A 13,485-nucleotide genomic window follows, 5' to 3' on the forward strand; every position below is an offset into this window, starting at 1 on the left:
TTGGTACTAATAAAAAAATCTACAAAATAAGTTTTCATTTATTGATGGTAGTTAATTAGTTTATCAAAGAGGATTATAAGAAAAACATATTTCGATACAAATAATCAAAAAACCCCAGAAAATTATTATTTTATTTCAGAAACAAAATATATTTACATGGCAACAATTTCTGACATTGACATTATTGAGTTATCGAATATTGAGTGGGTCTTGACTCTTGAATAAATTACAAAAAATAAGTCTTTGTACAGGACTATAGGTAGCATCCATAATCCATTAGTCTGTGACTCTTTGACTATAAGTCTAAACTAGCTTCAAATGAAGTATTGATTATTAAAATGGATATAAATGATGTTAAAAATGCCTTAGAAGGCTTAAATTCATCGTCCTCTAAACGTATTCAAGATAGTCTTTTATATATTAAATCTAATGTTATTGTGAATGATAAAGGTATTAAATTATTTCGAGATTGTGACGGCTTAAACTACTTATTGCCCCATTTGCGTAAACCCAATGAAAGAATTCTTGACTTAACATTAAGTATATTAGGGAATTTGTGTTTGGAGGAAAAAAGCAACATATTGGTGAGTTATTATTTAATTTTATGTAAATCATAGTAAAATAGACTTAAAAGAGAAATGTAAAAAAATATTTGTAAATTTAGAACAATTAATTTAGAAATTCAATTTTAGAGAATGTTGTTAATAGGTAGTTTTATAAATATCTTAGTTTTTGAGTATTTATAAGAGCATAATATAATTTAAAGAAATAGTTTTATAATTACAATTAAGAAATTTTTACTTAACATTTAAAAAGTTGATGTACAGCTCAATAAATATACCTTTAATCAAATATTTAAGTAAACTATATTTTGTAAACATAGTGTTTTTAAATCTTTAAATTTTTAACTACATGTAATTAAATAAAATACAATAGAGGTGACGTTTCATGATTTATATCAATAAATGTGTTAAAGAATATACATTACCATATTAATATTAAATACAAAAACTTATTGAATAAATATTATCAAACATAATATACATACATTTGAAAGATAACATTTCGTATAAATTCAGTTATTTATATAAAATACTATGTACAATTAACAACATAACTATCCAGTTGGACCAGACTTTATACATTTTCTAACAATCAATCCTTACATTAAATGGAGATTGAATAATTAAAAGATTGTGAATTGAATTATTTTTAAACAACATTTATTTTAAATTATTCATATTGTTTTATGCAATGCGAATTTTGTTTACAAAAACAAATAATGTAGCTAAAGCGGTATATTATTTCAAGTTAATACAAAACATAATAAGATTATTCAATTTTACAGAGAGTATCAATGAAACACGAGAATTTTGTTAATAAATAATTGAATTAGCAATAATTTCAATAGTACAAACATTCTCATACATGAAATGTTACTTAAGTCAATTTCTCGTTGTTACATTGTTCTCGCCGATCGCCTGTACGTAATAAAGAGCAATACATAAATACGAATGCGCCGCTGCGTTGCTAACTGCGCTGCCGATCGATTTTGCAACGCGCCTGTATTCATTGGATGCAAATTTGTTTTAGATTGGGCAATTAAATAGTTATGGATCACTGGTAACAATATTAAACACGGTGTGCCGAGATAGTATACTCGGGAGGACGTCTCGCGTAATTGGTAATTTAGCGCAAAACCAAAGCAATGCCGAAAATTTACATAGCCATGGGGCTGTTAAGGCATTAGTTGACCTTATCGAAAATAGAGATAAGACCACATCATACGCTACACTCTCGATGGCTGTGAGAGCCATTCGGTAAATACAAAAATTCCATCGTAACACTCATTAAAATAACTTAGTCCGTTGCTTGATATGGCTGTTAATATGTTGTGATCTTGTGACTTGTTCATACATGTTCTAGTATATTTTTAACTTCGTATTAACAACCCTTATCAAGGAATCCTTTTTTTAACTATTAGAACCGAAGATATAATTTTAGGCAAAAATCGTTATATTACAATTACCCAAATTTCATTGTATCTTTCGTAAAATTTAAATTCGTGATCAAATATCACTCTATTGATTATTCGAGAAATAAAATAAATTACAATCGTTAAAAATATTTTTATTATAAAGACTTGATATCTCTCTGTGAACAAAATATAGTTAGATTATTTTTTTTAGACAACTGTGGATGGTAAAAGATAAGAGAAATGAAATGTTAAGCTTAAACGCTGTGCGTTGTATATCAGCACTGCTGTCCACGGAATGCGAAAAAAAAGGCATAATAAAATCGGTGCACAGAGAAAGAGAAGAGCCTAAGAAAAGTCAGGAAGAACTTATAAACGCTATACTGAAATGCATGGGACATTTTACAACATATTCAGTAGTTGATTGCGCGGAACAGGTAATGTGTATAAATTGCAATCAAACATTTAGTACTACGAAATTAATAGCTTTTTTTTCCACGAAGTAAACCAATCGATGGCCATTAATTTAATAATGTTATTTGTTGCAGATAAAAGGCAATGGCAAAGGATATCATAGTTTAGTCGCGCTAATTAAAACACACGAGCCTATAGCTCTTAAATGTCTATTTAATTTATGCTATATAACAAAAAGTCGACTACTGTTAGGCCAAGCGGGTCTAATTGAATGTCTAGTGGATTTACTTCAAAAACGTTCAGGTACGACTAAACTAAACACGTCGTTAATCAAGGATACTTATATAGTAATGCTATGTCGATCTTTAACAACTAATAAGCATGTTATTACGATATTTGCAGATGTTTCGAGTTGGCCGGAAGGTGCGACAAAAGCTCTCTCACAATTGAGCAGGGAATCCGTGAACCGATCTCATTTGCGTAATTGTGGAGGTTTATCTTTACTTGTTGCAGCCGCTCGAGACGACTCATACGCTTTGCACGCACTTCTTCAATACGTTTTTGACGATGAATGTAAGGCAACACAAATTTTAAATCAAGATAATAATAATAAATATATTATATTGATTATATTGGAAATGTTATTTGGTAATTGTTAAATACTTTGATCAAAGTTTTAAATATTCTCTTTACAGCTTTCCAAATGCTTATTCGTACAGGTCTCGTTGGTCTACTCACTGATAAACTTAAAGATTATATTTCAACAATGGAATACGATCATAACATAGAGATCGTCAAGTCCGGAAGTTCAAGTGTACCAGTCAGACGTAAAGAAACGCCAGAAAATGAGCCAGGCTCAGTATATGACATAGCTCTACAAAATTTAACTGAAAATAACATAGGACCAGGTTTATTTGCGCGACGTAAAAGTATTTTATTATCGGAAACTACAGATGACCTGAAGGTTGTAATTGAAAGGGATAGTTTGTTTGTTGGGTTCGTGGATGCCATTGATAGCGATGCCTCAGCGCCAAGTGAAAGTGAGGATAATGAACCACCACCACCTTCGCCACCGTCACCACCACGTCGAAAAGGGGTAAAAAGAGCTCGGTCAAAAAGTCCAAATTTGCTTCAGAAGGTTAGTCGGATTTGTGTAATAATATTTTTTCACGTGGACAAAACATGTAGTTTCAAGAGCTAATGTTATAATAAAAAGAGAAGAGAGAATAAGAGCTTATATTTGTATTAAGGCTCTTTACGCTTGTTACAATATTATATTATCACAAGTTATGTTAACACTACCTACGTCTTGTAAATCGTGTCTATTTATTAGCTTAGGCAACATAATCAAGTGAAGAGGGCTCTAAGCCCTAATTATCGGAAAACTGATGACAGTTATTATGTTGCATGATAAAATAGTTCGTACATAAATATATTTGCCAAAAAATATCGTACCAATTTTCTGCATGTGCTAGATAAGCAGTGACCTACTAGCCTTGTAATTTTACTTATGACTCGTCATTTCTGAGAAATAATTCACTAAAAATCTTATAATTAAAATTATAATCTTATTCCACCAACCCGCATTGGAGCATCGTGGTGGAATAATCTCCAAATCTTTTCCTCAAAATTTTACCACGAATTTGTAACTCTTCTGCCTATTTCTTTAGATGTGGCATATTTAGTTGCAATTAATTTTCTTAGACTTAATCTATATTGTGGCTCTTGTTACTCAAGAAAATCAATTTTACTAGTTTCTTTAAGTATAATTACATTTTTAGAAATCCCATATAATAAAAATGGCTCATAAGGATTGGGCAGCGGGCGTTTACTGGGAACCAATGTCCACTGATTGGTCATCCCCTTGTCAATCACCTACAGAAACAAGTACTAATCAAGATAAAAGCCCCATGTCCCCTGCATCAGATGTAAATTTTTCGGACTTTAGCCCAGAACTTAAGGGATCTTCTAGCAGACGCAATCGATGGGATTTGAGTCCAGACTCTGGAACGAGTGCTGGCGAAGGAGGTTCAACTTCACCGAATCGTTCGGACTATCAGTGGAGTCCTAGCAGTTCCGGCCCTTCATCTCCATACAGCACAAATGATGGTACACATAAAAGTTATTAATAATTTTATATAATTTTATACTTTTAATGTGTTTCCACTGAAAAATAGTAATTTGCGTCTTTAGAAAGTTCGGATTCGGAGATATCTGGACGTTACTCACCAGTTTGCAGTGACACGGATAGCGACTCTGAAGATGAAGAAAAAAATATATCGGCGAAAGCTGATACCGAATTAAAAGCTGCACAAGTAGTTCAAGATTTAGATGAACTAGTCATGGACGATCAAAGTGATCATGAGGACTCTCCCTCAGATGGTAAGGATTAATAAAATATTACGTATTTAATTAATCAGCGTCATAGTCTAACTAAAAGCATCAAAAGTTTAAACACGAGCTAAGTTTTTTTACAATCATCATGGTTTCTCCCTATTTTCGTTAAGTTAAAAAAATATATTTAATATTTTTTATCAAAATTTGATATATAAATAAAACCTCATTTTATAGTAGTCTTATAAAAAGTGATAATCTTTTTTAGATGTATGCAAAATAGATATAAACTCAAAGACATCAGTCATAGCATGCGTCATGGTGCTACTGTTCCGTGTCGCTCATGGCTCGTGTAGAACTTGCAGCACTGTCCGCGATGAAGCGGTGCATAATCGTACCATGATTTCACTTACCGGTCGGGAATGTCTTAACGGCCTTCTTGATTATGTGGAGAGATGTGATCGTCCCATAGGCAGGGCGGCAAGGATACTCGCTAGAGTGCTCAGGTGACATGCTTATTATTTAAAATATTTATAGATGTTCTCTTTTACGATTTCATTTACGTAAAACTTCAATGGCGTTTTTTGGTCCCTGAGGACCCGGAGAACTCATAAAATGCTGTTCAATAGGCTAGCCAATGACGCAGCGACAATACTTTATTAAATATCGAATATGTATTTTGTATATTATTTATTAATGAGTATTTTTTTTAAACCAAAAGATTTAGCCAATTTGTTTTTACGTCATGTTATTTATATTTAAAATGTTTATTTTTATTTCAACAGTAATCATCTATGCTTAATAAGTATACTAAGGCACAGGGTAGTCTTAAGGCTATACTACATGACACTGAATTCGAAACACCCACCCAACCTATGCTCTCAGTGCAAACAAGTGAGTACATAACTTAATAATTGATATAAATTGTATGTAGTTGTATTAATTGTTTGCGTTATTTGTATTTTTCAGATCATAAGACTGAGCTCAAGACTACTATCTCAACTGTCCGTTTTAGCTGAATCTAGCTATGGTATCGGAAAAATATGTTATCATTTATTGAAAGGTAGCTCATCGATGAAGCAAACACTTTCTTTGACTTTACCATATATTGTCAGGTAATTATGTTTAAAAAACCAATATAATCCCGTCAAATTAGGGATCAATCTCGGAATGAGAGATAATAAGCTGAAAACTGGTACTCCTTTATTTAGGCGTTCTAAAAGTTCTCTCGTGTCTATTTCGTATTTTTGTGACTTTTGACCTTGAACATGACGCAGCTACACACGCTAAATGATAACGCTAAAAATGACCTTAACTTTGGCGTTCTAAAACTTTTCAGGTTATTATCTCTCATTCCGAGGTTGACCCCTTTTTTATACTTAAATGACTGATATACTAATCTAGTAATGTTTTAATCATTTGTTTCTTGTAATTGTATTTTATTTTGATTCCAGGACGGAAAAAGTTTTGAAGAAATTTCTAATAGATTGCAATGGTCTGAATTTTTTGCTTAAAACAATCGCGGATTCCAAAGAAGATATTCAAGTCTGTGTCACTGCTTTAGTGAAACTTGCAAACAATATTCACATAAAAGATCCCAAAATTTTAGAAAACAGATACAAAGATAAAGTTCAGGTCAAATACAATGCAAATCTTGATAATTTACCACCTGAAAATATAGTAATTTTTCAATTAGACGACTCGGCCACAGTAAGGGCAAACAAATTATTTTTATGTCAGCATTCTGATGTATTCAGTGCTATGTTAATGGGACAATTTAGAGAATCTGGAGAGAAGCTAGTACGTCTCAAAAATGTATCAAAATCAGCACTGGAGTATTTAATAACACTTCTTCAATGTGGATTGAACAATCCTAAATGTGATATTGAAGAATTTCCATTAGCTGAAAACTTGGAAACTACTTTAGAAGTATTGCTTTTGACTGACAGATTTTTATTTGAAAAGTTAAAGCAGTTGCTAAGTAGCGCTATAGTACAATTTAAATTAGCACCGGATACAGCAGATAGAATATATATTTGGTCTTTAAGTGAAGGTATGGGCTTTTTATGTGTTGAAGCCGTAGCATATTTATTAACTGGCCAAATGTCTGAGCTAGATAGACTTAAATCATTTAAAAATATTCTTAATCTTCAATTTAAAGATCAGTGGTTGGAAGATATCAAGTCAATGATCGTAAGGCAATTGGTAAAGTAAATGTCGGTAAAACATTTTACTCCAGGAAAGAATATAATATAATAATGATGAATGATGTATAATTACATGGAACTGATAAGGAAACAAACTATATACATACTTAAATTATCGGTGTACATATATCCTATACTGCATATTTAATAAACATAAAATATATTCTCTGATCTGGTCTTTATAAATTAGCATTAACTTGAACTTCTTATAATCCAATTTAATAAAGTAGTTCTTTAAATATGTGTGCAAATAAAATAACCATGAAGTATTAAAATCTCAGTGTAATGTTTCTCGATGTTATAGTACATGATTTAAATGGATTTACATAATATATAAGTGAGGGTGCCTTCACATATGCAAAATTGTATAAATATAAGTTCATTTAAAAACTCGAAAAAGGTATTCTTTTAAAAATGTATGAGTGGTGTTCACAAAGAAAATATTTAATATTTTTGTGATGATACATGAAGTGTGTAATTATGTTTTGTATTTAATATGCGCCAAAGTGTAGGTGCATTAAAATTATCCATGATCTCAATGTGCTAGAACCATTGATATATAAAAAACCCAAGATACACAGTTACGAACAAAAGTAGCACTCGAAACTGTCACCAAACACTCGGCAATTCTATATAAGTAGTTATACTATAAAAATTTTTTTTGCAAATTCAACCTTATGCGGATTGCTTAAAATTGTTTTCACAAAGTAGTGCACAAAAAACAATAAAATTTTACAAGCGAAATTAGCCGGTTAGACAAGGCATGGAGTGGAGACGAATATTATTTATACTGTTTATTTTTATACGACATTGAATTAGTTTTTAAGTTTGTTAAATTGTGTTCTAAACATGTATTTATACTTTTATCTCAGCGTAAATATGTTTTGGGTAGGGCATGTGTATAAATCAATTAAACATATTTAATAGTAAAATTATTTATTTACGTTTTTGGTTCAAAAAGTATTAGTAGAACATTTTATCGAAACTAAGTAGGTACCTATTTAGTTTAAGGTGATTGAGTAGCGAGCTACCAGCTCGGGAAACTCAATTTTCAAGTTTCAGGGTGTATTTGCTATGGATCAATTTAATAACTTTAAAAATATAATTATTTTTTAAACTGACATGGCAACAGCAGGAAGCACATTAATTTACTTAATAAAAAATAATTAATAAAATTAGTTTATTGTAGAGTTGTGTTTTAAAATTCGATTTTACGCATTCTGTTGTTTTCTCTGCGATATAATGTAAACGAACGTCTACGTCGTCGAACGTCGTATAAGCTTTTCTACAATAGCTTTTATACGACTGATTTTTAAAATTTCTAAATTAGAAACTATGTTATAATATATAAATATTTGTCAAAAACTTTAACACAAAAAAAAATTATTAATAAAAAAATTAAACATAATAAAAAAATTAAACATAATAAAAAAAAAATTTATTAGGTTTTATAAAAAATTAAATTCGACTCCATTAACTAAGAACAGGGTCATTTGTATTATATGACTAAAATAAAAGGAGGCTGTCATGCATAGTTCTCGCACTAAAAGCGCGAACAATTTTGAATTGTGCACTCATTTTATGTGGACAATTTTGAGACACTGTGTGTGTATCTTGTTGGTTTTCTTGGTTTTTTATTTATCAATGACTGGAACTCAACATTGTATACCATATGAATTGTTTATAAATGGGGTAATAAAAAAATAATAAATGTGTTACTGTATTCTGTGTATTCAATAAAGCATAATCAAATATAAATAAAGTGCAACACTTAACACTGTATACATTCATTTTTATGACTTTTATTTATTCCAATTTAATTAGGTCATCTCTCATACTGAAAACCAACTCTATAGGCTTATCTGGTACTAATACTTGTGAGGTGATACAATTTATGTTTTCTTTATTAGTACATTTAATATCAAAGTTTTTCACAATCTGAAAAATAAATAACCTCAGTTAGTAGACAATTAACAAACTCTTATGGTACTTAATTTTAAAATGAGAATAATGAAATATATAGAATATGAGAAACAAATTTGGATCTCAATAAGGATACAAAGAGTGATTTTACCTGGCTAACTATTTCTGTTAATTGTATCATAGCTATCTTTTTTCCAATGCAAGATCGTGCTCCCATAGCAAATGGAAGAGATGCTGAAGGAACATGATTGACCAAGTATTCTTTTTGTTGGTCATTTCTGTTCCAGCGAAAAGGTAAAAACAAATTTGGTTTGGAAAAGTTTTCTTCATTACGGCCTGATGTATAAATTGAAGCTATTATTGGTGTCTGTAATATAGAAGTATTATTACATTTATTGATAAAAAATATGATAATTAGTGTTAAAACAATTTCTTAGGTAACAATTTTCTTATTTTGTTATTTATTTCTTCTTTCATATGAGTATAAGGATGTTCTAATTCACTTGGAGCCTCGGGAATTTTAAGTTTTCTCCTTAAAGTAGGCGATAATAAACTCAAATTTTGAGCTAAACCAAATATACTTGAAGTAGTCCAATACAAGCACATACATGAAGGAACACTTGCTGCAACAGGTATCATTGCTATTGAAAATATTCTAAAGACATTTGTAAATATGTTGTAGGTTTTAGATGGCTCCCTCAATTTAGACAATCTCTGTACTTCAATAATAGCAATATTTGCAATTCCAAATGTCAAGGGTAATATAAAAGAGTGGTCACATTCAGTTAAGTTTGGTATCCAACCAAAACCACCGCTTTGTAATTCCATAAATGTTATCATTGCAGATGGATCAGGTGGATGCATATTCACCAAATTTCTAAGAGCAAAAGACATGCACACCCATATAGGTAATTGAAACCAAATAACCAAAGTAGCTTTCAGGGGATGACAATTGTCCCTTTCAATTAGCTTTTTCCATTGCTTTTTAAGAGATTTTTTATATAAAATCATAGCCTGCTTATCGCTTAAGTTATAAACTTTTTTAGCTACAACTGTCTCTTTTTTTAACTCATTATTTAAATCTCGAAGCTCTAAGCCAATGTTTTCTACTTTTGCTAGAATATAATTTTGATAAACCGACAGGGGTAAAGTCATGAGTGCACGAACAAGTATGGTTGAAGTAATTATTGTTGCTGACCACGTCAAACCAGTGATATCGTGAAAATGAAGCAATCCATCTTGTATAAAATTAACCAAACTGCTATTTGATATGCTAGTATAGGTCTGTTCTTGCCATTTCACTACACCTTCTATCGAAACATTTCTTTTACTTATATCTCTTAGTACGGTTTTCTTTTTAAACAAGTGGTTGTGGTTGGTTTCAGAGTAGTCATATCTTCTTTCAAAAGTTAAACTATAGGCGCTGTAAGTGCGATAGTTGCAAATAACAGAGCGTCTTGAGAGAGTGTGCATTAATTTATAAAACTTCATATTTATAGTTTTGATTCTTTGAGACTTTAAAGCTATATAAAGTTAGGAATCATTTCTATATTTTGGTTATTATGTAGTACTGTCATACTTGACAACTCAATTAATCGAACACTAGTTTGTCAGTTGTCACTCTTTTAGTGCTCGACATAGATTATAAAAAAAAGAATATTCTGTAAAATATTTTGATACAATGAAATTATACATATAAAAAGAATTATACGTGTGTAGGCTTAATAGTAGCAAAAATATCTCTTCTTTTGTCAAAAAAACAATAAATGCAAAATCAATTAACATACCCCTTTATTCAGCTTATATTTTCCTAAAAAAGTGTCTTGTGGTAATATCCTTGTCAAAAAAGGGGCAACAGGGTACATTCTCATTGCTTCCTTTACTACAAATTTTACATACGAAGAATCTTTAACACGAATATTCTTTAAAACTTCATCGTTTTTGGTTAGCAACAAAAGAATCCATAAGGTTGTATACGCTGTCTGAAATTATAATGTATTTTTTTGTTATTTATGTTATTTTTTTTAAAATTACTATTTAAAATATGAAAAAAATGATTGTAAATTATCAAAAAAATAAAATCTGATACCGTATCGCCAGCAGCAATTATAAAATCTGCAACAATTCTTATTATAATTTCTTCTTTCATATTGTCTGCCATTAATCGTTTAATCAATCCATTACTTTGTTCATTTTGTCTAATCATTTCTTGGGCCAATTTTTTTGCTAAAAATAATAATAAGTTGTATCAAGCTTACAACACTGATAATGTACGTAAGTATATATAATAAAATTGTGATATGCAAATACAAAATATAAGTCCATACATTGAATAAATTGTCCTTTATTTTTCTTATATTTCACTAAAAATAGAAACCACTAACCAATGCAACATTATTAATTATGATGGGGGCGAACTTTCAAAGTATACTTATTTAAGTACTTTAATATAGAAGATTAGTTAGGTTTTTATAATATTGTATTGGTGACTATTTGTTATGGCCATTTGAAGTGGAGTCCTGATTATAAATACTTATTAATATGTAATCTGATATATATGGGAGGAAATTTTTGTGTGCTAGTTAATTGATTTTTAAGATATCATTATAATTTTCAAAGATACAATACGATTATTACATTTATAATATATTACTTCGCAATTATTATATTTATTATTACTAATATATTATCCATATTATTATATGCTATATTTACCTATAAATATTGATAAATCAACACATTCTTTGAAATCTCTCCAGACTTTTAAATTCAAACGTTGGCACCAGTTAACTGGTAATGCATACAATCTAGTTGTGGTTTGAAATATTTTTCTCACAGAAGTCGCAAACATAGTTAATAATTCTTCATAATATTGACTACGTGAAATAATATTAGATCCTAATAAAACATTTATAACAACTGAAAATAATAATAAAAATGTTTGTAATTATTTGATTAGTTATTTACCCACTTAAGAAATGTAAGTAAATTGTATGTTCCATCGTAGTTACAAAATAAACAAACCGTTTGTTGAAAGTTGATACAATTCAGATTCAATGTCTTTTATAAGATAGCCTTTTTTTAATTTGTTTTTCCACTTTTCTATAAAGTCTTCGATAGTTTGATTTACCGGAACGCTTATCCAATCATCAGCATTTTCTCTTAATAAATGCTTGTTAATAATTCGTCGATTTAACAACCATTCTTCATCATTCATAAAAAAAAGACCTCTTTGTGATCCATAAGTTTTCTCGTAAAGAACCCATGGGTCGGGTAATATGTGAATTGGATATTTACCCTCGAGATTTATAAAAAGCGATTTTATCAATGCAGGATCACTTATAAAAATAAGGTCCGTGTTCCCACTTAGTCGTTCCGCAAATATTGGGCCTAATTGTTTGTGTCGATTATCAATATACTCGTGCAATCTGAATGCAAGGTTTAGTTCAAAACTATTGATATAGTTCATTTCAATTTATTATTTATCAAAACTATAATAACTTACTTTTTCCCGCTTCCAGCAAGTATAAGATCTAATTTTGTTCCGATAATTGGTAATGACTTCGGATGCGGTATATCCGCAATAGTTAAAGGTGTTTTTGATTGGTGAACTGATCTTACCGCATACCTCTTTGCACTACATTTCATTATTCTCTTTAAATGATACATTTTTAACACAATAACACTGAAAATAACAAAAATGCCAAACCAAACATTATTAGTTGTGGGTAGTATGAGCGACCTATTTGTTTTTCAACAATAATAAAATGCATATACACTATGTATAGTGTATCCGCATATATATATTTTTTTATGTATAAATAATATGATATCTATGACATTTTCGTATGTACCTATTATTTTTCACGTGCGATCTTATACATATAAACAGTATTTCTCTTTATCCAATGGGGTTTCGCGTTGCAAAACGTTATCAACCTACAAGTTGTTATTGTAAACTGAGACTAAAATTTCAATTTTATGCCCATTTTAGCTACATCAGGGAAGCGGTACAAAAAATACATAGGTATATATGAATTAAACATTAGTTCAGCTGACAACTGCATAAAATATGCTAATAGAATTTAAATTTGTTTTTCGACTTTGTATCCAGGTATCTCGGGCTGAAGAATATTATTTCGTCTAAAATTCGTAATGGCGTAGAGTTGTAAGAAGGAATTATGCTAACATTTCATTTAAAATATTAATTTTCCTTAAATAAATATTAATAAAACCTTTTTATTCGTAATTGACTGAGGCGTTTTTTTTACTGTTTCATGTTTGTTTGAGTTGGAATTGAGTTGTTCGAGTTTTTAACGTACAAAATGGTAAATACCAAAGATTATTCAGAAAGGCCCTACGTCTTAATTATTATTATTTTAAATATTGATATTTTTGATATGCGTTACACAAAAGATCATTCATAAGCATAAATTATAGTTAGAACGTAAAAGACTAAAATGTAACTTTATATAATCCTGTACCAAATGAAAATAAATATGGATAAATTGTGTTACTACGGTGAACTGAATTATAATATTATGTGCTGGGTGCACTACAAAAAGCCTGTCAGCAAAAAAACAGGACAAGAGTGCGCGTAGGCCCCTCGGCTTCCACCTTCCTTTTATACAA

The 13,485-nt window shown here is 30.1% G+C and overlaps 2 protein-coding genes across 4 annotated transcripts; one reads left to right on the forward strand and one right to left on the reverse strand.

Moving 5' to 3' along the window:
* The first annotated feature begins 204 nt into the window (after positions 1-204).
* Positions 205-8,712, forward strand: LOC126773913 (armadillo repeat-containing protein 5). 3 transcript variants are annotated; one of them, XM_050495171.1, is made up of 12 exons: positions 205-584; positions 1,594-1,820; positions 2,190-2,412; positions 2,524-2,692; positions 2,792-2,962; positions 3,109-3,527; positions 4,171-4,498; positions 4,583-4,771; positions 4,992-5,229; positions 5,509-5,617; positions 5,693-5,838; positions 6,178-8,712. In XM_050495171.1, exons 1-12 carry the CDS (start codon positions 339-341, stop codon positions 6,935-6,937), a joined length of 3,225 nt encoding a protein of 1,074 aa, XP_050351128.1. In that variant the 5' UTR covers positions 205-338; the 3' UTR covers positions 6,938-8,712. The 3 variants fall into 3 exon arrangements, with proteins under 3 accessions (XP_050351128.1, XP_050351127.1, XP_050351129.1); XM_050495170.1 differs by having other exon boundaries at positions 206-584; positions 3,085-3,527; XM_050495172.1 differs by lacking the exon at positions 1,594-1,820 and having other exon boundaries at positions 479-584; positions 3,085-3,527.
* On the reverse strand, positions 8,640-12,813 carry LOC126773914 (cytochrome P450 315a1, mitochondrial). The gene is made up of 8 exons (XM_050495173.1): positions 12,708-12,813; positions 12,359-12,538; positions 11,878-12,281; positions 11,569-11,772; positions 10,943-11,079; positions 10,641-10,835; positions 9,005-9,220; positions 8,640-8,868 (listed from the first exon to the last, which is right to left on the reverse strand). Exons 2-8 carry the CDS (start codon positions 12,520-12,522, stop codon positions 8,737-8,739), a joined length of 1,452 nt encoding a protein of 483 aa, XP_050351130.1. The 5' UTR covers positions 12,523-12,538; positions 12,708-12,813; the 3' UTR covers positions 8,640-8,736.
* Positions 12,814-13,485: the final 672 nt, after the last annotated feature.

This window comes from Nymphalis io, chromosome 15, assembly GCF_905147045.1.
Source record: "Nymphalis io chromosome 15, ilAglIoxx1.1, whole genome shotgun sequence".
Taxonomy (NCBI): domain Eukaryota; kingdom Metazoa; phylum Arthropoda; class Insecta; order Lepidoptera; family Nymphalidae; genus Nymphalis; species Nymphalis io.